At 41.8% G+C, this 25673-nt stretch overlaps 1 protein-coding gene and 1 long non-coding RNA gene across 3 annotated transcripts in view; both read right to left on the bottom strand.

Annotated features, from left to right (window-relative positions):
- LOC142652910 (uncharacterized) overlaps positions 1-25673 on the bottom strand; it is an 854242-nt gene that overhangs the window by 311131 nt on the left and 517438 nt on the right. The window lies entirely within an intron of this gene.
- The window catches only part of ABHD5 (abhydrolase domain containing 5, lysophosphatidic acid acyltransferase), a 56895-nt gene that overhangs the window by 24114 nt on the left and 7108 nt on the right, over positions 1-25673 (bottom strand). For both annotated transcript variants that reach the window (XM_075827149.1, XM_075827150.1), the window contains exons 2-3: positions 6068-6153; positions 1759-2131 (exon numbers count right to left, since the gene is read on the bottom strand). In XM_075827149.1, coding sequence (XP_075683264.1) covers positions 1759-2131; positions 6068-6153 — 459 coding nt within the window. The remainder of the gene's footprint in view (positions 1-1758; positions 2132-6067; positions 6154-25673) is intronic.

Raw genomic sequence — 25673 nt, 5'->3', positions numbered from 1 at the left:
ATTGGGTGGAGTTGTATATTTGTTCAGACAAGCTTTGATCCTCTTGGCCAGCAGTTAATATAGAGAAGTCAGCGTGTAGAGGAAGATGTAAAATAGTTGTTTTATTTTTTTGTTTTTTTAAAAGGGCTGACTAGGACAGAGCACTAAATGAATATTCATGAAGGGGCATTTTGAGTACAATTTAATTCAGGAATATTTTTTTTTATTAATTACATTTTTTTTTTTTTTTTACAGCTAGCCTTAATAATAAAAAACAAAATAAAAAAAATAAAATATATATATATATATATATATATATATATATATATATATATTTACTTCTAACCTGAAAATAGTGCAAAATATATCCATCATAGCCTTATAAATGTGCAAAAAGAGAAAAAATAAAATAAAACAAGATTAACATTTGGCAGACAAGGTCGTTCTTAACTGAAGAGAATTTGTTGAAAATGTCAATTCCAGCAATTTATCATAAATTACAGGTTACATTACTGTGGATTACCATGAATTGTTAAGACCTACAATAGTGGTGCACAACCACCTACAATTGCAAACATATTTATGTAGGTCAAGGAGCAATGCAATAATTTTGCCTAGAAACAATATTACTTTTCAAAATTACACTCATATCTATAAAGCAACTATCTGGTCGGACTATCATTCGGCGACAGTCTGGCAGAGGATACGGACATCACTCACTATTGTTTGCCTGGTCATTGCAGCTGGGACAGGGCAGAAAGAGGAACGCCGAGACATGGAAACCTAATCAACGCTTGCCAGGCTATTCTGCCAGGACATGGAGGCTAAGAATATTTTTGTAAACCTACAAATGTTTTTATTCTTACATATTGGCCCAAGAACATCCATTTACCAGGATAGTTAAGAAATCGTCCACATCTGCGTTAGAGGCACCATTAGGGGTAAAAATACCGGAAACAGTGCAGCATGCTGCGCTATTATTTCTGCTAAAACCACGGACACCTCGACAGAATCTATTGTAGTCAATGGGATCCACCGGGCGCTGATGGTGTCAGTCGTACAACGGAACCGGCGCTTCCGGTATTTTCATTGTTCTGTTCTTCGGACTGAGCTGAACAACAGAAATACCAATGCGGATGTGAACGAGGCCTTAATATAGGACTATGTGTATCTGGGAATTTTCCCCATCCTCCTGCCATCGATAATTGCTATTATAACATGAAAGTCGACTGCTCACTGCGACAGTGGCTTATGGATGACAATGCCCATGTTCCTGCGGAAAAGTGGCATTATCTTTACTATTGTCTTGGTGGTACGCTCCCCTGCTAGTTTTTGTTTTCAATGAGCAGTCAAAACAAATGTTTTACTTTTGTAATGTCATTCTAAGGCTGTGTTCACATCAGCATTGTCTTTCCGTTGAGGGGTTCCGTCGGACTGCGCTATTGATTCTGTCAAAACAACGGAGCCCTGTCACAACCCTGTAGCAACATTTCCGTCACCATTGAGATCAATGGTGATGCAAACAGAAGCTAAGGTTTCCGTTTGCCTATGCGTTGAGGGGTTCCCCCGACGGAAACCTCCAACTGAACCCCTCAACGGAAAGCAACGCAGATGTGAACAGGCCCTAAGCTTTCACTTGTGACTGCATTTTGCTGGTGTTGTGCACATATATATGCATGACTTATGTATGAATTTATTGTGCCTTTATATATGTGTGTGAAAATAACAAACTTATCTTACATCTTTTCCCCCAGCACAAATATTACCACTATAATTTACCTTGACGGGTATTTCAAAGAGTAAACAGAACCTAAAAACGCTCCCAGATTATGTCCCAGTAAAATCATATGATCCAGACCTAGCGCCATTCTCCACTCTTCTAATGACTGTACAAACTGCATTTCAGCCTTCTCTGCATCACCCTCAAACTGAGGCCTACTGCTGCGTCCAAATCCCAGGATGTCAAAGGCATACACAGTTCTATTTTGGTAAAGCGTTTCAAAGTTGAGAGCCCACAGTCCAACACCTCCTCCAAAGCCATGCAACAAAACTAACGGAGTCTTCGTGGACAGCGGCTGCACGAATGACAGGGTCCAAATCTTGTTTCCACCAGATATTAATACATAGTCTTTGATGTAGGAGCTTGTTATACCTACACACAGAAGAAACATATGAATACAACGGATACAAGTATTTCTTTACATGTCCCTATCAACTGGTAACTGAAACACGAAATTACGTTGACATACAGAATGAACATTACATCATACAAGTATGTAAAAATAAAATTCCAGAATAAATTTCCAAAAAGTAATGTTTTTCAATTGTCTAAGTAAGCGCAAGAAAACTCAGCTTCCAAAAAAACGTTGCCATTATAATCTGCATAAAACTTTGAGCCGCGCAGTTTTTACAGGTAGAACACCTTAAAAACACGAGTTTCACCTGTAAAAAACGTGCGGCCGATACTAGTTTTGCAAAACCACGGAAATTCGCTGTTAAACAGATGCGTTTTTTTGACCACACGGCACAGCCGCAACGTGTTAACAGAGTCTAAGTCTTTAATACAGTTGTTAAAGGTGTTGTCACACGAGAGCTCTTCATTTTAAAACCTACATAGTTACACAATGAAGAATTAAAGCAATTGCAGGTGTGTTCTGAAAAAAAAAAAAATTACTTGCTCCTCAATCCCACCCTGTTGCCTTTTTTTTTAATTTTGTTTATTTATTTTTTTATAGCTGGCCTATAATAGAGAAATAAAAATTAAGAAAAGAAAAAAAAAATAAAAAATAAAAAAAAAATATATATATATATTTTTTTTTTTTATTTATTTTTTTTTTAATTTTTATTATTTCTCTATTATAGGCCAGCTGTAAAAAAATAAACAAAATAAAAAAAAGGCTAGTTTATAGTGTACAGGTTTAATGCACCTATATAGTGCTGTAGCATGATGCACATAATAATATATATTATATGATTGACCCCTGACATGAACTGTTCTCGCTGCGCTTCTTTAGTACAGAGAGGGTATGCAGATGAGAGTTGTTAGATAAGTGCATGACTTTCTGCTCAGTTACTATCCAGTAGCTCATTTCTCATGTTACACTGCAGGACATCTGGTTACTGAACATGTCAGAGCTGTCGTGTCAGTGTATGGGAAGCAGGACCGGAAATGGGGATTTACTTACAGTAAAAACTGGCTCAAAACTACAAGGCCACAAAAGCAAACCGAGTGCCCTGTTAACACTGTATGACACTTCTAACTTCTCACCCATGCATTTTTTTATATAAATAAAATATATTTATATGGAGACAGATCAAAGGTGTCTGTAGTGAGACAACCTCTTCTTCGAGGCCTGCCCTGACAACCAAACGCACTAAGGCCTCGTTTACACGAGCGTGATATACGTCCGAGCGACGCGCGTGCTTTTCACGCGGGTCACACGGACCTATACAAGTCTATGGGGCAGTGCAGACAGTCCGTGAGTTTTGCTCAGCATGAGTCCGCTGCTTAAAACTCACGACATGTTCTATATTTTGCAGTTTTTCGCGCATCACGCACCCATTGAAGTCAATGGGTGCGTGAAAACCACGCATGCCGCACGGAAGCACTTCCGTGCGAACTGCGTGATTCGCGCAACAGCTGTCAAACTCTGAATGCAAACAGAAAAGCACCACGTGCTTTTCTGTTTACAAACATCCAAACGGAGTGTCATAATGATGGCGGCTGCGCGAAAATCACACAGCCGCGCATCATACACTGATGACACACGGAGATGTTAAGTGCCTTTTGCGCACGCAAAACGCCACGTTTTTTTTTGCGTGCGCAAAACGCACACGCTCGTGTAAATAATGCCTAAGACTGTGAATAAGCAGGGCTGTGTACGGAGTTGCTTCAGGGCTAGTTCAGATTACGAGTTTTGCTTGGAAAGCTCCTTCAAACTTGACACTGGCAGGCTTTGCTACTGTATAGCCAACTGCCATGGCTATGTAAACCTATGAAAGTGTTTTTTTTATTAAAATTGCAGACAGTTTGGTGCAACTTTGAAATTATTATTTTTTTTACTTTTTGAGATACAGCTGCTCTGTATCCTTTATACAGAGCAGCTGTACCCAGCGATTAATTCTGTACACGTCAGGTCCGCAGGACTGACTGGTTCAGTGTCAGCAGGTCCTGCATGTCTCTTATCCATCACATCTGTTATAACATGTTCATAACCTAGATATGATAGGCTACAGGTGGGATCCCGCTGACACTGAACCCATCAAGTCCACGGGACGGCCGGATTCTGCTCTTTGCGTAAGATACAGCTGATCTGTATACAGGATACAAAGCAGCTGTACCTCAAAAAAGTAAAAATAATTTTTAATAAAAACTAATTTTAAAGTTGCACCAAACGGTCTGATATTGTTTATTAAAAAAACCAAAAAAGCAACAAAAACCTTTAAAAGGTTTACATAGCCTTTAAGTAAATCTAATCAAATTAGCACAGATTTAGCTCAGTAATGCATACATATAAAGTTTTCGAATCAAAAGTATACAACAGAACAAGCAAAAGATAATAAAGCCATATCCCTCAGAAGTTCATTAGCATGCATGACTACACAGATCAACTGGCTGAAGTCTATACAGTCATCCTAAAGGCCCTTTTACACCGGCCGATAAGCGGCTGATGAAGCGAGCGCCGATCGACGAGACCACGTTGATCGGCGCTCATTTGCTCCTGTCACACGGAGCTATGGATGGGGACAAGCGGGCGTTACTCCAATAGCTCGTCCCCATCCATTATCATCATGTCGGCAGCGCGTCTCCCTGTTTACACAGGGAGATGTGCTGCCGACAACGATAATCTTTTACTTTTTAAAACGATATGACCAGCAGATGATGGAGCGTTTGCTCACTCATTTGCTGATCTTCCCCGGTTTACATAGGGCATTTATCGGCAACGAGCGTTATATGAACGCTCGTCTGCACGATAATCGTCCTGTGTAAAAACCCCTTTAGAGAGAACCTGTCACTGGGTCATATAAGTTGAACTGTTTAACTGACCTTAATAGCGCAGTCTTCCAGATTCCAGCGATTTTTTTTTTTTTCCTGGACCCCTCCATTCCAGAGATATGGCCCACTGCTGCGTTGGCTCCCTATATGCTAATTTGCTGTAGTTAGCCAATGGGGTGGAGTTAGCGTCCCTGGCTCTGATGCTGACCAATCAGCACAAGGCAGCTTCAGGGTATTTCACGCCCTGTTAGTCAACTACAGCAAATTAGCATGTAGGGAGCCAACAAAACAGTGGGCCATATCTCTGAAATGAAGGGGTCTGAGGAAAAAAAAAAAAAAAAAAAAAAAAAAAAAGCTGGAATCAGGGAGACCCCAAAATTCAGGTCAATAAACTAGTTCAACTTCTATTATTTAGTGACAGATCCAACAGTCCTGGTGAAAAAAAAATCTATATATATTTTTGTAGGTTATTACTTTGTGACTGCTACAATTGAGTTACTTATAAAAAGTTCAGGTATGTGGGGGCAATATGAAAATGTTTAAAAACACTGGAGTACTATTTCTGCTATATACTTTGCAGCTCCCCTGGTAGTTAGCCAAGCCTTTGTAGCCTCATGTAATGTGATACAGAACAGGCAACTGAAAACAGCCAGCACCTCAACGAATTTGTAGTGTACAGCTTTCTCTTTGACGTCTCTATTAGGCCAGGGCTACACCTAGAATTTTTGTAGTGCTACGAATTGATTTTTACTATTGAGCTACAGCTGCAGTCTAAACGAATACATGGGGTGGTATGAAATCTTGTGGACTGCCGCTGTCACTCAAGAGTTAAAATGAATCAGTAGAACTACAAAAAGTCTAGGTGTAGCCCTGGCCTAAGCAGGCAAAGCGCTTGAGGATTCTGCCTGATCACCAAGAAAGTGATTTAGGCGGGTTTGGCAGTGTCGGGGCCCTTAAGGCTTTTTCCGTTTAAAAGGGAAACAATAAGTGCCCTCTTCACTCAAGAAACAATATACGTTAATCTAGATGAAGTAACAGAAACCAGAACAACATTTCAAAGTCCACAAGAACATCCTGAACATTTTAACCTACACTTCAGCATTTTCTCTTCAGCCTCTTTAAGATGTGCCATGGACGTGGGGCACCAGGCAGGAAGCCAGTTGTAGAGCCACCCTGATCTAGAACACAAAAAAATAAAATACAGTAGGTTATATTCAATAAATATGTTTTGCGGTCACATTGAAAAAATGGTAATAATGGGGAAAAAAACCTGTAACGTTATTCAGTAATGATAATAATACAATAACAGTAAAAGGTAACGGTAACACAACAGGTACATTAAAAGGGGTATTACAGCAAATAGTATTTTTCATCTATCCACTGGATAGGTGATAAACGCTAGATCGGGGGAGGGGGGGGTCAACTGCTAGGTTCCGCCCCTGGCAGTTTCCAACAGCCCCACGGACTTTAAATATAGCGGTACCGTGCATGCCTTGACTCCGCTCCATTAAAACTCCTCCTAGCTGCCATCTTGCAGCGGTGGGGGCGGAGATGGGGGACTGGGGTTCCCAGAAGTCGGATCTCCACCACTCTAGAATTGATCACCTATCCAGTGCATAAGTGAGAAGTGCTGTAGGCTGGAATACCCCTTCAGGTATCTAAAATTGTATGTCATAATATATTCTTACAGAAGACAGAGCATCATTTTTTTTCTCATAGAGAGCTCCAAGACACCTGCTACCTCTACACTGGCGCAAATGTAAGAATTTACATCAATTGCATCCTATGACTGTCTGCAGAAAGCCTCCTCTAGATGGGCCAGCGGATAGTGGCGATGTATACGGCAGTATAGAGAGAACAATAGATGACATATATTCTTATCAGGGTTGGAGTCCCATTTCAATCACTATGGACAACACGTCACTAGTTTTGAATCACAACAGACTACTGTTGGCAGGGACTGCAGGTCTGTGGCGGGGTACCTGGACAAGACTCACACACATTAAGTACATTAGATGTTTTTATTTATTTTTTTATTGCGTGCAGCATTATAGGGTTTTCTAAAAACTCCTGTAAAGGATTAAAACATAGGTCCACCGTTTTATATTGTGCATACATTGTACATATAATCTAATCTACACACACACAAAGAAAAAAATAAAATAAATCAAGCTACTTTTTCTAATGCTTTGAATTACTAATACAGATTTAGAGTTATAGCAGATTTTATAGCTCGTCCTTGACCACAATTCTACAGGCAGCTGAGCTCAACATTGCCTGCTTGTTCAGTGCCTGCACATAACGTGCACCAGTGATTTGCATTCTGGGAAGTTCAGCTTTTACCCTGGGCACTTTGTAAAAGCACGGCAAAGTACATTGCGGCAGGAGCTTGTGTAAGCTATTAGAAGCGGACTGCTTGTTTGGCCAACTACCCGACCACGAACATGCACATTCGGATTGTTTTATTTAGATACAAAGAGGGAGATAGACATATCTGCCAGAAAATAATTGAGGTGTTGAAAATCCAACATGCCGTGAACGATAGGTGGGCTTCCCCAATACACATTATGTCATAGGCAGTCAAGCGGACATTTATCTAATGTGTAAGGCAAGCTTTAAAATTGCCCACTGGTTCCATTGCCAACCAGAAGAATTGTGAATATAGGCTGTAACTCAGGATTAGTGGAAGAAAAGGGACTCCACTTTTCTGAAGATCATATCTATATACAAACTGTAGAATGACATTCAAAAGGTGAACTTTTTGGTTTTTCCTGTAGGGATATGGACGTGTTGTTTCTACTATCTCAGAAAGTGCAGAGTACAGACCAGATGAAAGGTATACTACTAATGAAGTTTATCATATGAGATATTTCCATCACTGTATGAAACACAAAAGTAGTCACTAAAATCTGACTGGATGAGTGCACCTCAAAGTGTGTTATATTTAGAGGGGGTTTCCCATCAGAGATATTTATGACATATCCACAGGATATGTCATAAATGGCAGATAGATGCGGGTCCCACCTATCTGCGGGTCTGCACCTATATCTACAACGGGGCCCCGCTAAATACCGTTCTACCGCTCTGTGTTGTGGCTGACGCGTGTGATCCCGGATCAAGAATCACGGAAAAAGCGTAGCTCAATGAGCTACGCTGTTTCCGTAACTCCCATAGTAGTGAATGGCAGTTACGTAAACAGCATAGCTCGCATGCTACGCTGCTTCCGGAACTGCCATTTAGTTCTACGGGACTTACGGAAACAGAGTAGATCAGCAAGCAATTGCATTTACATATAGCAATTTTGATGATCCTACAGTCTAAATTTTTAGCATACCTAAAGACCGGTGATAGATATCAAAAGTGGTAATCTTAGGAGTATTTACATTATAACCCTATCGTAAGCGACAAACCGAATTTAGTCGAACTATATGCATTATCTAAGCATGTAAATATTTAATCTACGTAAAGTTAATAGAGCTGGCACCCACATTTATTAGACATTTATGGCATATTCTGTGGCTATGCCATAAACGTCTGAGATGGGAATTCTCCTTTAAGTATTGCGACAGACGTTTAAAATTAATTTAGAAGGGTAACTGAACATTCAACAAACTTCTGACATGCTATAGTGACTTGTCAGAAGTTTTAATTGGTGGGGGTCCGAGCTCGGATACCCCCACCAATTGCTAAAACAAAGCAGCAGAAGCGCTCGTATGAGCGCTGAGCCCCTGAGTTTGTTCGACTTCTTCCGGAAATCGATGTAGCGGTGTAAGGACTCAACAGAAAGTCTATTGGCTCATACTCCGATACTTTGGCTTTCCGGAACAGAAACAAAGCGGCTGAGCGCCCACACGAGCGCTTCTGCCGCTTCATTTTAAGGGTTGGTGGCGGTCTCAGTGCTCGGACCCCCCAATCAAAACTTCTGACATGTCACTATGATATGTCAGAAGTTTGTTGAACGTTTAGTTGCTTTTTAACATTTTATATTTAAACTGTAAAATGGTGTTGGACAGTGGACAAACTGACATAGGGGTCACAGATGGAAAAAAAGGGTCACAGATGAAAAAAAGGGTCACAGATGAAAAAAAGGATAACATACATCGAAAAGCAGGTTTATGCTTTTTAAAGGAAAAGAAGTTCACATCATACAATGCTGTATGTATATGAACTGTGCCGTGTAGAAGAAGAAGAAAATATAATCAGACCTTTGACCATATCATATGTTTTGTTATCTAGTGTGTGTTTGTGTGTGTAGCGTGTGGTGTGACTTACTGCACTGTACACGCAACTTCATAAATGTTTATTCCTACTTGATAAACTAATGTGGTGATATCGTTACACAACAGGTCAAGGATTGTATCTGTACTTTGCATTTGCTTATGTCGGATCATGAAAACTTACCTCAGACTTACACACACTCAGATCACATACTTTGTACTGTGCAATGGAAAGAAGGTTATGTCAAATTTCTGACAGAAATTAAAGTTTTAAAGGGGTTGTCTAATAACAACCGCCTTTCATATACCCCATTAGGGCATATGTATGTCATATGCAGAAAGACATGGCACGTCCATGTATCGCATGGTCAGCCATTCCTTGTTTATATATGCTGCTTATATAGGGCCAACATATTGCCACCATTCACATCAGTCTCAATGGGATTCACAATCATATTTCTCAGTCTCAGACAAACACACTGTCTGAGATGGACACTAATGTGTCTGCGGCTTGAATGTGTCGAAAAATGCACCGTGGTTTGTTGCAATTTGGCGCATTTCAATAAGGAATACATGTTTGCACCTCTCTGGACACTTCAGAAAAGGGACGTTCTGGAAATAGACAAGCAAGCGCTACTCGGCTGTTTCCGTAACTCCCATTGAACAGAATGGAAAGAGCAGAATGCACGCGTTACCTTCCCTCCACTAGTCCCCGCCTGGATTCTGCAGCCAACGGCCGCAGTATCAGGGAAAATAGGGGTCCCCTTTACCACATTACAATATTAAATATGCCTCCACTAATAAATAATTTTTTAACGCTAGGGCTGGTGGCATTTAAGAACACCGCTAAAAAAAAAAAATATTCTTTTAAAAAGACCTTTTTGCAGTAACATTTTTTTTCTACAGAGTATTAAAACCCTACAAGTGATTTTGAATAGATTTCTAAGCTCACACCTAGTGATGTCCAAAAACTACTGTTGATCTGAAAAAGTGTACGGCCTTTAACAATCGTTTTGAAAACTGGCGTTTTACTGTTTTTCTCGGTAAGTATACCATTTTTTTTTACCCATAATGCTCGCTCCTTTGGTGTAAACAAAACTCCCAGGTGCAGTAAAAACGCTTTTTATTGGATATCTTTGTAAGTGCTACAAAAATTTTGTGTGTGTGTGCGCATGTACGTACGTACATACCTACATACATACGAGATGATAGCCGCACTTCCAAAGATATCCAATAAAAAGCGTTTGGAAGCTTTTTACTGCCTTTTGTGCAATGGGGAATAAAAGAACCTTTGCTTTATATTATTCAGTGGACATTCAGAGGCTTTTCCCAAAACTGTTCACGTGTACACATGAACATTGGCAAGTTGAGCCGATTTCGTAACACAGAAGTCCTGCTGGGAGCAAGGACAGTTTGTACAAGGTTATATTCCCTTGAGAGTCTTTCGAAGAACTTCTGGCAGTGAAGCACTTCCAAGAACTGCACACATGCACGAACAGTGCGGATTTATTTGCAGTACTTTCAAAATCCAAAACCCATGTTCTAGTTTTTCCTACTAGGAATGATAGAAAAAAAAACATTCTAAGAACAATCACATCTGTGTCGATTAACATATAGTGGATAATGTGTGTTTCCCAAACCTGTTTCCACTCTCCCTTGTGCCGCCCTCAAACTCTCCACTTGAGCTAAAAAGAGGGGAGAATGGATATCCTAAACGTAATGGAAATTTAGAATTAAAAAAGTTCTCCGATTTGGACAATCCCTACTTGTTAGAGGGGTCCTTTGACAAAAGGCAGATCAAAAACGGGACTTCCTGCTGGGACCCCTGTAATCAGCTATAGTCTGTGGGGAAACCTGGCAGTAAGTGTTCAGTTTCCCTGCAGCGCCACCACAGGGGAAATTAAGGATTACTCAGTGCCCATTCACATCCATGGATTGTCTGTGTAATGCAGTACAGGACAGGTCTTCCAGAGTGTAACTTTTTTTAACCCTTTCCACTCTGGCCAAGATATTAGCATTCTGAACATAGGACCCTCCCACTAATAACTCAGAATTCCCTAACAGGGTATATAAAGGTCACCTATACTCCCGTGGCCTCTGCAGGGGAAATAAGTAACCGCATGTGGCATTCCCCTTGATAATCAGCTTATCGCCAAGGTGGCTTAAAGGGGTTATCCGGAAAGTTAAATTGTTTTCTTAGGGGCTGCAAATAAAATAAAAAAATAAATAAAAGTAGTACTTAACTATACTTGCACCGGCGATCCAGCAGCAGTCCCGATGCTTGCTTACTTGCATGTAACCGCTGAAGCCAATCAAAGGGCTCAGTGGTGCTCTCTGGTGATGAATCGTATTTCTGGCACAATGCCAAAAAACAACAAAAACCATATGCCTGTGGGACCCTGCTAAAGTCCTCTGATTGGCTGCAGTGGTCACATGCTACATGAATGTAAACAAGCATCGGGACAGATTCTCATTTGGCCCGACAAACATATTAATGGTAAAAGAAAGAAAGCATTTACACTAGACTGTGAACTGACCGGCGGCAGTGTTTACTCTATACTGTGGACTGACGGAATGACTGACCGCAGCATATACAGAAAACTATGCGATTTACCGGCAGCCGCCAATAGAGAGCATATGAGTTCCTGTATACTAATTGAACTCAATTAAAAGGAAATTCGGATCGGCCATCGTTATCTGATCGGTGGGGGACTTCCTCTTGGCACCCCCGCCAATCAGCTTTTTTAACCCCTTCCCGACATTTGCCGTATGGGTACGTCATGGAAAGCCATGACTTCCCGCAAATTGCCGTACCCATACGCCAAATGTTTGGCACCGGCTCAGAAGCTGAGCCGGTGCCATCATCGCCGGATCTCAGCTGCATCAGACAGCTGACATCCGACTAACGGCGGGGACCGAAATTAGCTTCGATCCCCGCCGTTAACCCCTTAAGTGCAGCGCTCAAACGCGATCGCTGCACTGAAGGTGTTTGCAGCTCATCGGAACCCCAGCAATGAAATTGCCGGGGTTCCGGTGGCTGCAATGGCAACCGGAGGCCTAATACTGGCCTCCCGGTCTGCCTAGCACGGAAACCGGTCAAGATCCGCCCAGCGGCGGAGCCTGATCGGCGTCCGTAGCTGCAGTCAAGATGGAGCCGGGTCAGGAGCTGATCCGGCGTCATCAGCGGTGGAAGTCCGCTGTATATTACAGCTGACATCCACCTGTAATGGCAGGAACCGGAGCTAGCTCTGATCCCTGCAATTAACCCCTTCGATGCAGCAATCGAAAGCGATTGCTGCATCGTAGCGGTTACTAGCAGATTGCCAGCCTTGACAGGCAATCAAGACTGGCGACTGCTGCTATGGCAACAGGAGACACAATTGCCTCCTGCTCTGCCATTACGGAAGCCGATTAGGCCATGCCGGGAGGCGAAGCCTAATCAGCTTGCTGTCAGTGAATAACTGACAGATCTAATACATTGCACTACGTAGGTAGTACAATGTATTAGAAAAAAATAAATCTGACAGCTGGACCTTCAAGTCCCTTAGACTTGAGAAAAAGTGTGAGAAAAAGTGTCAAAAAAAAAAAAAAAGGGAAAAAAAGAAAACTTTGAAAACAATAAAAGTTTCAAGTAATAAAATACAATCCCCCTTTTACTCTTATCAAGTCCTTTATTATTGAAAAAAAATAAACCATATGTATTTGGTATCACCGCGACCATAACGACCTGAGGTATCAAAATATTATATTATTTATTGCACGCAGTGAACAGCATAACAAAAAAAAATAACTTAAAAAACTATACCAGAGTTTCTATTTTTTGGTCACTTTGCCCCATAAATATAGGAATAAAAAGTGATCAAAAAGTCGCACGTATCCAAAAATGGTACCTATAAAAACTATAGCTCGTCTCGCAAAAAACAGACCCTCATACAGCCGTGTCGACAAAAAAAATGTAAAGGTTATGGTTCTCACAACTTGGCGACAGAAAAAATACATTCTTTTTACAAAAGTAGTTTTATTGTTCAAAAATTTGTAAAACATAAAAAAAAGTTCTATAAAATATGTATCGCCAGAATCGTACTGACCCGCAGAATAAAGTTAACATGTAATTTATAACATGTGGTGAACGCTGTATAAAAAAACCTAAATAAAACGATGCCAGAATTGCGTTTTTTTTGTTTACCTGGCCTCCAAAAAAATAGGATAAAAGGTGATCAAAAAGTCGCATGTACCCCAAAATGGTACCAATAATAATTACAGCTCGTCCCGCAAAAAAACAGCCCTCATACCACTACGTCTATGAAAAAATAAAATTAGTTATGGCTCCAATAATTCAGGAAATAAAAAATATGCAGTTGTGCCCGAGGGGAACATTTCTTCTGTTTGAAGTGGCGATTTATCAAGGACCTAAAATTGGGGAACCAGGAAAGGGGGAGAGCCCAAACATATCCGCTGTTTGCGACAGTGCCCGTATTATAGCAGGACAACAGTTTCCCAGCAAAATTCCCCAAAAACTGCAAAAGGTGCGGAGTGCGGACCAAAAGGGGCATAAGAAAGGACGCCATTTATCAGGGCAACTCCGGCCTGTGCAGAAAGGATCGATCACAACGTAATACACATCTATGGATCATTTTATAGTTTTTTTTTTTACCCCATTATTATAACCACCTGACTATGCCCCTGATGTACTCTGCCCAGCTTACATATACCCCCACATTATAAACGGAAACACCAGCAATACTCAAACAAAATTACTACCAAGCAAAATCCGCTCTCCAAAAGCCAAATGGCGTTCCCTCCCATCTGAACCCTACAGCGTGCCCAAACAGCAGTTTTCTTCCACATATATGGCATCGTCATACCCGGGAGAACCCTTTTAACAATTTTTGGGGTGTGTGTCTCCAGCGTCATAAGCTGGGCATGACATATTTGCCAAAAATATACATTTTTAATTTGCACCATCCGTAGCGCATTCATTTATGAAAAAGACCTGTGGGGTGAAAATGCTCACTACACCCCTTAATAAATGCCTTGAGGGGTGTAGTTTCCAAATAGGGTCACTACTCAGGGGTTTCTTTTTATTATTTCACATCTGAGCCTCTGCAATTGTGAACCAATACTTTGTAAATAGCCAAATTAGGCCTCAATTTTCACATGGTACTCTTTCACTCCTGATCCTGGTTGAATGTCCAGGCAAAAGATTAGGGTCACATGTAGGGTGTTTCTAAAACCAGGAAACACAGCATAATAATTAGAGAGCTGTCTTGTTATGATGGCACAAGCTGGGCACCACATATTGGCATATCTATGGAAAAAAAATCTTATTTTCACTCTGCAACATCGAGTGCACACTAATTTCTACAAAACACCTGCAGGGTTAAAATGCTTACTACACCCCTAGGTAAATGCATTGAGGGGTGTAGTTTCCAAAATTGGGTCACTTCTGGGGTGTTTCCACTGTTTTGGGCCCACAGGCACCCAGAAACCAATCCAGCAACATCTACACTCCAAATGGCGGTCCTTCCCTTCTGAGCCCTGCCGTGTGCCCAAACAGCCGTTTATGACCACATATGGGGTATTGCCGTACTCCAGAGAAGTTGCTTTACAAATTTTAGGGGGCTTTTTCTTCTCTATCCCTTGTGGACATTGTTTTTTTTGTTTTGTTTTTTTTTAGCTGAAACTACATCTTATTGGAAATAAAAAATAAAAAAAATTCTTAATTTTCACATCCAAATTCTAATAAAATCTATGCGGCACTGATCCACTGATTTTTTTCCTTTATTTGTTGAGAAAATGAAAACATTTGCGCTAAAGCTACGTCTTATTGAAGAAAAAGGATTGTTTTTATTTTCACTGCCCAATTCTAATAAATTCTATGAAACATCTGTGGGGTCAAAATGCTCACAACACCCCTAGATGAATTCCTCAAGAGGTGTAGTTTTCTCAATTAAGTCACTTTTTGGGCGTTTTCATTGTTTTATCCCCTCAGGGGCTTTGCAAATGTGACATGGCTTCCGCAAACCATTCCTGCTAAATGTGATCTCCAAAAGCCAAATGGCGCTCTTTCCCTTCTAAGCCCTGCTGTGTGTCCAAACAGCCGTTTATTACCACATATAGGGTATTGTTTTACTCGGGAGAAATTGCTTTACAAACTTTACGGTGCTATTTCTCCTTCAGTCCTTGTGGAAATGAGAAAAAATTAGCTAAACCTACATTTTCTTTGAAAAAAGTTAGATTGTCATTTTCAGGGCCTACTTTCAATAATTTATGCAAAAAACCTGTGGGGTCAAAACACTCACTATACCCCTAGATAATTTCCTCAATGGGTGTAGTCTCCAAAATGGGGTCACTTGTGGGGGGTTTCCACTGTTTTGTCCCCTCAGGGGCTTTGTAAATGTGACATGGCCTCCGCAAACCATTCCTGCTAAATTTGAGCGCCAAAAGCCAAATAGCGCTCTTTCCCTTCTAAGCCCTGCCGTGTGTCCAAACAGCCGTTTATTACCACATGACTTTATTGGATGTGCTAGCTTAATCAGTGGGAAATTAGGTTCTTAACTACACACACACAAACAAATAGATCGGTGTGAATCCGGGGAACTCTGCCATTCTATATTATAAAAGTCAATGTCTGTCTGTCCTCTATAGGCATCCAAACACCTGAACCATTTGACCCCAAATTTGGCACATTGGGTGTTCAGGAAGGTTTTCGTAAAGGTCCCAACCTTGCCGTTGTTCTCGGTTATCAGCCGTTATAGTGAAAGTCTGTTTGTCATCCTCTATAGGCATCCTAACACCTGAACTATTTGACCCAAAATTTGGCACATAGGTACATCGGGTGATCAGGAAGGTTTTGGAAAGGTCCCGACCTTGCTGTTGTTCTCGGTTGTCATCCATTATCACATGATCACGATGCAATACTATAAAAGCCCATACAGACATTCACTTTTATAGTAAAGTTGTTTTCATCTGGCAGTAGCAGGTAGTGCACTTTACAAGATAATCCTAGATGGGAAGGTACAGGGGAGCGGTTACCCATAGCAACCAATCAGATTACTGATGGGCAGGAGGAAATATGCATTACTAGCTGCAGAGACTCCTCTTGCCCAACTGCAAGCTGATCAAATGCGTCATACTGCTGCTCGAGCTGCTTAAACTCCTCAGCAAACTCTGGCTTTCTCAGCAACAGATAAAACAAAATAGCCGTTAGGCTCCACCCACTAACTCAGAGACAACTGGGAATTAGAGAGAGAGAGAGAGAGAGAGAGAGAGAGAGAGAGAGAGAGAGAGAGAGAGAGAGAGCCTGCAGAGAGGAAAACTGCTAAAACAAACATGCAGAATACAAGTCATAACCACCAGATATAGTTTATTCACCAGATTCCCATATATGACATCTCTGAAAAGTCACCTGAAAAGACAAGTATGCTTTAAATCTATGTATTTGCACTGCACCATGGCAATTGTGGACTGTGGCAATGCGGAGGTAAAACTACTGCAAACAAATGCATGCATTTATAGTGACATGTAAGGCTAGGCTTGGAGAGCCTTGGTAGCAGTCTGCACACACCCTACAGTGTGTCGCTGCTGGCTTCTAACTTTTGGAGCTAGCGCCTAAACATTTGTCAAGGTCTGTAATATCAAAAGCAGATCACATGAAGAATTGGTTATGTCTAGAACTAAATTAACAGCCCCATATGAGCTTTGAAATAACGTTCACTACTCTTTCACTGACTTGATCTTAATGTTCTGACCCATGACAAAACCGCAATTTTAATAGTCAATGGTGGAGTAAAGAATATTAACAACTTTTCTTTTAACTATTTCAATTTGGGTGCTGCATTTGCTCAGTTAGGCCTCATGCACACAACCTTAATAGTTTTCTAATTTCAGCTACTGATACACATCTGTAGCCGTTTGCAATTGCGGAAGAGCCCATAGACTTCTACTTCTATGGGTGAGTCCATTCTGCAATCGCAGGACAAGAATAGGACATGTTCTATATTTTGCGGATCATTTCTACAGCCCGGACACCCATCCGTAAATATATGGAAGGGTGTCCATGACCTATAGAAATTAAATCAATCAATTTCATCTGTAATTACGGATGAAAACTACGGTCGTGTGCATGAGGCCTTAGCCGGGATATTTTTTTCTCCCCATTTTGCTATTCATCAGTTCAGAGATTATAATGTCAAAATTTACACAAAAATATATATTCACATGTTCAACATGTTTATTCGTAGCTTTAAAAAACATTGATACAAAATAGGTGGGGAAAAATAAATAAATCAATACACTGTTTAACAAAAATAAAAAGGAGAAACCCACACCTATACAAATTCTGAAACTAGACATCCTACCACATTCAAAACCAATTTCTGAAGCTTTCCTCAGTAATCTAACCTGCTGCAGTCTGCAACGCTCTGGCTGGGGATTCCGCACCAGGAGGAGCCCCTGACATCACTGTCCATATATGGACAGTGACATCAGGGGCTTTGAGATGCCGGAATCCCCGGCCAGAGCGGCGGCAACGCTCTGGCTGGGAATACTGCTCCTGTAGGGAGCCCCTGATGTCACGGTCCATATTTGGACACCTGACGTCAGGGGCTCCCTCTAGGAGTGGAATTTCCCAAGACAGGAATTCCCAGCCAGAGAGCTTGCGATGCTCTGTCCGGGAAGTCCATCAATGAAAGCCCTGACATCACGGTCCATATATGTATAGTGACGTCAAGGGCTTCCCCGGGCTCAGCGCTTCATATAGCTCTGTGCCTGGGGAACCCTCTTGTGAGGGCCAGGATCAGTTTTTAACGGCCGTCACATGGATTGATATCTGAAAAGTGGGCATTACAAACCGATATGTACAATATGAACATATATGTTCTATTTTTTGACGGCAGTATTCGCAGGCCTTTAAAAAAAACGGCCATGTGACTACATCCAGAGGACTCTATTGTTCTGAAACCGGCCGTGTGATGGCCATTTAAAAGACGGCCGTTACACAGCCATTTTCTACGGTCGTGTGTATGTAGCCTTAAAAGAACAGAGTGCAGTACGTACATCTAGAGTCACTACATGGCGTCCATTCAAATGTAATACATACTAGTCACACACTAAATTCCATCTTCACAAGTTTGCCGTGAAAACGTATTAGGAAAAAAAAAATATAGAAGGTTTTAGGAACTAGACACAAATCCAGGAGCCCGTCTGATTTTTTTTCTTTTTAGTGGCCAACAATAGACGCTATAGACGCCAATAAAGAACAACACAAAAATGTAGGCAACGGAAGTAAATTTCTAGGTGGATTGGCTACATGTCTGAGGAAGATCAAAATAAAAATGTTTTACATTGCTGCGCATTCAAGTCAGACCAAAGTACATCACATTTTAAAAAACCCTAAACACATAGGGCAAGTTCACATGTAGCGTAAATACTGCAGATTTTCCGCAGCGGAATTTGTTGTGGGAAAACTGCAGCGTATTACAAGAGCAGCAGAGTAGATGAGATTGGAACAAATCTCATCCACACACTGCGTAAAAGACATTCATAAATGTATTCACTTCAATGGCAGAAAACGCTGCAACCTTCTCCAGCAAGGTCCAGTAAAAAGTCTGTGGTTTTATTTGCCCATGTTTAGAGCCAAGCGACGTTTCAGTTCCACCATGGAACATTTTTCAAGCCCTATATTTTAAACCCTGTCATTTTGTAGGGTTTAATATATACACAGTCGAGTCACATTATTGGGACCACGTTCACTGCTCCTATGCTAAAAAAGGCGCATCAGAAAAAAGGTTTCAATTTGCACCGCCGTATCGGAATTGGACCACCGATGAATGGCAAAGGGTTGCCTTCTCCGATGAGTCATGTTTTCGGCTTCATCGAATGGATCGACATTGGTGTGTCAGGCGAGAAACATCAGAGAACAAACATGCTGCAACTATTGCTGGAAGAACACAAGCTGATGGTGGCAGCGTTCTGGTCTGGGGACTTTTTCCATGGCAAACTCTGGGCCCACTTATCCATGTGGCAGGCACTCTGAACTGATTTGGGTATGAATCCATCGTTGCAGATCACGTCTACCCATACATGTTGTTTGCCTTCCATGGGGCAGATGGAACATTCCAGCAAGACAATGCAACACGTCACACGGCTAGAAATGACATTGGTTGGAAGAGCACGACCAAGACTTCCAAGTACTTCCCTGGCCCCCTAATTCGCCAGAGTTGAACCCAATTCGATAGTTTTGTTCATTCTAGGGATCCTCCCCCGTGCACCCTCCAGCAAATGTGGGATGCAGTGTGTGTGTGTGTGTGTGTGTGTGTGTGTGTGTGTGTGTGCCCATCGCTCCATTAACTGATTTGGCACTTATTGAGAATGAGTTGTATTTTGTATAATATTATATTTTTAATACTCAGTTTACACACACACTGTACTATTTGATTCTATGTCATGCGTGTGCCATATTTGTACAACTACTTAGCTTAGGGCCCATTCACACGAACATCATCCATGTGCAGCGCATGGAAATCACGCGCAGCACATGGACCCATTGAATTCAATGGAGCTGTTCGCACATGCGTGAGTTTTCACGCAGCAAGAGTCCGCTGTGTGAAACTCACTGCATGTGCTATATTGGTGCGTTTTCATGCACCTACGTGCCCATTTAAGTCAATGGGTGTGAAAAGCACGCACCGCACACGGATGCACATCCGTGTGCGGTGCGTGATTTGCGCATCAATTTGAAAAAAAAAAAAATTACATTTATGTGCTTTGCGAGTGCGTGAATAACGCATGCCATTCGCAAAGAACACTGATGCATAACGCTACACATACTAACCACATTCACGCAAGTTTTTCCACGCGCGTGCATCTGATACGCTTGTGTGAACGTAGCCTAATGCTTATATTGCGATTTGTCCTGCCTATTTTAAGCGTATGATTATTAGTTTACCCTATATAGGGTTAATGTCCTCTGGTTATATCTTCACGCCCCTTATCACTGTGTCGTACTCCAATTGGCCTCCGACTCGTCGCCCATGACGCGCTGGGCTGCTGACACACGTGACCCAATCAGATGACGAGCTGAAGTGTTTCCACCTCCCGGTGTCTCGTGGTTACCGCTTCCGGAGAGCGGCGATTTTCTCAGTGTGACTGGGAAATAAACAGTGAGTAGATTAGTTTATTTATTGGGCATTTTCATCACCTGGATATCGACAAAGAGTAGCGCCTATTTAAATATTGAGAGTATGCATTCAGCGCCACCCACAGACTAAGCATTTAGCGCCGAAACGCGTTGGGGTGGACACTCCCTGGGGTTTAATCCCGATTTCACTACAGGTACGTTATGCTCCTTGTATCTGTTCAATACGGACTACTTTTGCGCTGTATAGCCATCTATGCCACGTGGCACTTGTATACTACTTATCATGCATAAATCTGTGCAGTAAACGGGTCTTATGTAATCATTTATTTATTTTTTCCGTAGGTTTGTGGATTCTTTTTAATTGTATTGTAACTAAGCTTTTATTGGTCATTTCAATAAAGATTTTTTACATTTTCTATATCTTTATTTTTGGCAGCATCAATTCTTTGTAGGTTGGAAGCCCTATATGTTGCAGATATTACTTCAGAGTATGATTGATATAGTGAAATTAGACTAATTTCTCATCCCCATATTGGGGGATGAGACCCATGTGAGTGATGACAATCTATGTACAGCGCTGCAGAATATGTCAGTGATTCATACGTTAAGAGAAAGTAACTCCTAATAAAGAGACGATTTTACAAGGGAGCCCAACATAAGCACAGCCTACTTTATACACGATGTATTTTAGGCTCAGTTTACTTTGTGTTCGGGACCTTCATTAGGCATGCACATTTGAAGTGTTTTCTACCTAACGGTGTGCCAACCTAACAGGAAAAGACGTTTCAATACAGTAAAAAAGCACATGCATTAGGAAAAGCTCTGAAAGTACTTGCCGAAGGCACATTACAGACGTGACGTGAACAGGCACTTACTGGTAAACAAACCAAAACGGATTTACAAAGACGACTTACAATAAAAAGCTTAAAACTAGGGCTGGGCGATTAATCGATTAAGTCGCCATTTCAAGTGAGGATTCTAGATTTACCCAGAATTGGGAAATAGATATAAATCCGGCCCCCACAGCAGAACAGGAAAAAGCTTTTTTTTTTTTTTTTTTTTTTTTTTAACAAGCAGAGGCGCTATTTAGGTGTCTGCCTTACTGAATTGCCGCCCCCACCTTTGACTAATACGCAGACAGCTCTAGTAGACAATGTTTTGGAAGGCGGCAGAGCCGGAGCCTCAGTCTGTGCAGATGATGTAGAACGCAGCTCCCTGTAGTACCGTCGATAGAAAACCAGGACAGTCTGTGTCTAACAACTACTGTCTGCCACAGACACCGCGGTCCCGAGGTGCCCAAGGAACTCCTTGTAATTCAAGACACAAGCAGACGCTAAGGCCGGGTTCCCCCGTAGCGTAAACACTGCAGAAATTCAACAGCATTTACAGTAGCAGCAAAGTGATTGAGATTTAGAAAACTCATGCCCACGCCGAGGGAACAAACGCACAAAAGTCGTGCGGAAAGTGTTCTGCGGTGCGTTTTTAAATTCCGCAGGCACGTCAATTTATGCTGCGTGTTCTGTGCGGAGACGCTGCATGTTATGACCATAGACTTCAATGGGGAGCAGAAATTCTGCAACAGATTTGTGTTGTTGCGGTTTTTACAGCGTTTACGCAGTAAAACCCGCTGGAAATCCGCAGGTGCACATATACTTTGCTATAACCAATATTTAACACTAAAACCGCAGGTAAAACCGCTGCAGAAAAAAACCGCAGCGTTTCCGCAGCAATATGAGCATGGAAAACGCACTATTTGGTTGGTACTGATTTCTGTGACAGATTCATCTTCATTTTTCTATAGCTTCTGCTGCAGACTTTCTGTTGCAGAAAATCTGCAGCGTATCCTGTGTGTGTGAACATACCCTTAGGCCGGGTTCCCACGGGACTGATACGCTGCGTAACAATCACGCAGTGTGACAGAACTGGAACCCGCTGGACATTCCATCCGAAAAATCACACCACATTATGGTGCGATTTTTTTGGAAGGAAATTCTGCTGCGGAGTTCATACTTAGCACCTCCCACCCCGGACGACGACTCCGGCCTCCATGGGTGACGTTTCAGGCCATGTGACGCTACAGCCTGTGATTGGCTGCAGCGGTCACATGGGATGCAACTTCATCCCAGGAGGTCGGACTGCAGGAAGGAGGGCGTTCTGTGTAAATATGATTTTTTTCATTCTTCCGGCTTTGCGATTTTTGCGGCATAAAGGCTGTGATTATGCTTCAAAAGTCGCAATGCTTGGCTTTCTGTTGCAGGTTTTGCATCCCCATTGAATTCAATGGGGAAAACCCACAACGGAAAATGAGCTAACACACAGAAAATTGTCAAGCTGCGGAATTAAATTCAAGTTAACATTTACACTGCGTTTTTCCCCGCAGCGTGGGCATGAGATTTTCTAAATCTCATCCACTTTTGCTGCTACTGTAAACACTGCGGAATTTCCACCCAGAATTCTGTTGTGGAAATTCCCCAGTGTTTACGCTACATGGGAACCCAGCCTAAAGCTGTGTTCACACAGGGTGGATACGCTGCGTAAAAGCAAGCAGCGTATCCACCCTGTGCGCCGAACTCCGGGTGAAAAAGCGCACCAAGAAGTGGTGCAGTTTTTTGCCCGGAATGTCCACTGCGGAAAACTGCTGCAACCAGCCTGCTAGCAAACTGTGATTGGCTGCAGCGGCGGTCATATGGGATGAAGCGTCATACCAGGAGTCCGACCTTCTTACGTCTTCAAGGCCAGCCTCCTGGGATGAGGTTTCATCCATGTGACCGCCGCTACAGCCTGTGATTGGCTGCCGCGGCGGTCACAGGGGATGAAGCGTCATCTCAGGAGGCCGGCTTGGAAGAAAAAACAGACTCCTAGGTAAGTATAATGTTTTTTTTTTTATTTAGCGATGCGTTTATTGCGGCGTTCAGCAATTCAATGGGGAAAACCTGCAGCAAATATATATATTTAAAGAAGTAAAGGTTTCGGTTTACCTTTCCGTTGAGGGGTTAACCCAACGGAAAACTCAGAAGGAACCCCTCAACGGAAGGGCAACGCTGATGTGAACAGGCCCTAATTGTGCAGCTGTATTAGGCTGCGTTCACATCTGCGTCAGGGCTCCGTTCCAACGATCCAGAGCCCTGACTGACAGAAACGGAAAGCATAGGTCTCAGTTTCCATCAGCATTGATTTCAATGGTGACGGATCGGGTGCCAATGGTTTCCATTTGTCTCCGTTGCGCAAGGATTCCGTCGTTTTGATGGAATCAATACCGTAGTCGACTACGGTATTGATTCCGTCAAAACGATGGAACCCTTGCACAACTGAGACAAGCCGAAACCATTGGCACCGAATCCGTCACCATTGAAATCCATGGTGATGGAAACAGAAATCTATGGTTTCTGTTTGTCTCAGTCGGGGCTCCATTCCGACGGAAAACTCAGACGGAATGTCAGAATGGAGCCCGAATGGATATGTGAACAAAGCCTTACTGGTACTTATTTCAGCAGTAATAGCAGCTTCACAGTAGGTTACCAGCAGTGATATATAGCAGCCTAGTGAGATTATAGCACCGGTAATATAGCAGCATAGTGATATTATAGCACCGGTAATATAGCAGCACCGTGAGAATATAGCACCGGTAATATAGCAGCATAGTGATATTATAGCACCGGTAATATAGCAGCACCGTGAGAATATAGCACCGGTAATATAGCAGCATAGTGATATTATAGCACCAGTAATATAGCAGCACCGTGAGAATATAGCACCAGTAATATAGCAGCACCGTGAGAATATAGCACCAGTAATATAGCAGACTAGTGAGATTATAGCAGCACCAGTAATATAGCAGCACCGGTAATATAGCAGACTAGTGAGATTATAGCAGCACCAGTAATATAGCAGACTAGTGAGATTATAGCAGCCCCAGTAATATAGCAGCGCCATGAGATTATAGCGCCAGTAATGTAGCACCACGGTGAGATTATAGCACCAGTAATTTAGCAGTACAGTAATATTATAGCACTAGTAATATAGCAAAATAGTAATATTATAGCACTAGTAATATAGCAAAATAGTGATATTATAGCACTATTAATACAGCACCACGGTGAGATTATAGCACCAGTAATATAGCCGCACAACAGCGCCATTTCTGGTCACCACTATTTCTAAAGGAAAGATCTATAGGCACAGCGCAAGCTAATTTCCTGTTTTTGTTTTTTTTGTTTGTTTTTTTAGCAATATTAAGAAAATACTTGAGTTGTATTGTGTCAAACAGTTTCGTTTATTTAGCAAAAAATAAATAAAAAATGGAATTACTTTTATTTTTAGGCCACATCATCCAGTCCTATTTAAAGGGAACCGGTCACGTTGAAAATGTAGTCCATTCTGCGGATATCATGTTATAGAGCAGGAGAAACGGAGCAGATTGATGTATATTTTTGTGGGAAAAGATTCAGTATAAACTTCTACTTTATTTAAACCTCTATTCATTCTGGGCATGAGTCCAGTGGGCGGTCCTACTCACTGATTGACAGCTATTTTTGGATGCACACTTATACAGGGATGGCAGCCAATCAGTGAGTAGGACCACCCACTGGACTCATGTGGCGGCACCAACCCCTGAATAGCAACAGAATTGACTTATTTTCTTAATTTTATAATGGATTCAGGAAGCAAATGAAAGATACATTTTTAGTTTTAGCACGGACTTTGACTCTGATCATCACCAAGTTCTGGTTGGTGAGGCGCCAGTAGAAAAAGATTGGGAAGCCCTGGTCTAGAATAAAGGTGACTCGGAGGAGCAGCACAATAAAAAGTTTATTCAAATAGGAGTCTCTGGAGTCCATGGATAACGAAAGATGTGAATAATACAGCAGAAAGTCAGGCTGATATAATGTGATCTACGGATACATCAACTCGCCCCACACTGTGTAGCAGATAATCTTCACTCGCAAAAGTGATGAAGGTCTCCAGACACAGCTGCTGATCTATATACAGTACACGTGTTTGCACTTTCCCCACTTGATTTCTCTTTTTAGCTTTTACAGTGAAGTTTCAAGGTTTGAACATGTAAATACATGTATATAGGTCATAGGCTTCACTAAGGCGACAATTAAAGAGGCTCTGTCACCAGATTATAAATACCCTATCCCCTACATAATCTGGTCGGCGCTGTAATGTAGATAACAGTGGTTTTTATTTGACAAACGATCATTTTTGAGCAATTTTAGATTTATGCTAATTAGTTTCTTAATAGACAACTGGGCGTGTTTTTACTTTTTACCAACTGGGCGTTGTACGGAGGAGTGTATGAGGCTGACCAATCAATGACCAATCGGCGTCATACACT

Source organism: Rhinoderma darwinii, chromosome 5 (assembly GCF_050947455.1).
Source record: "Rhinoderma darwinii isolate aRhiDar2 chromosome 5, aRhiDar2.hap1, whole genome shotgun sequence".
NCBI classification, from domain to species: Eukaryota; Metazoa; Chordata; class Amphibia; order Anura; family Rhinodermatidae; genus Rhinoderma; species Rhinoderma darwinii.
Note: the sequence above shows the minus strand (reverse complement) of the source record. Positions and strands in the feature narration are given on the sequence as shown.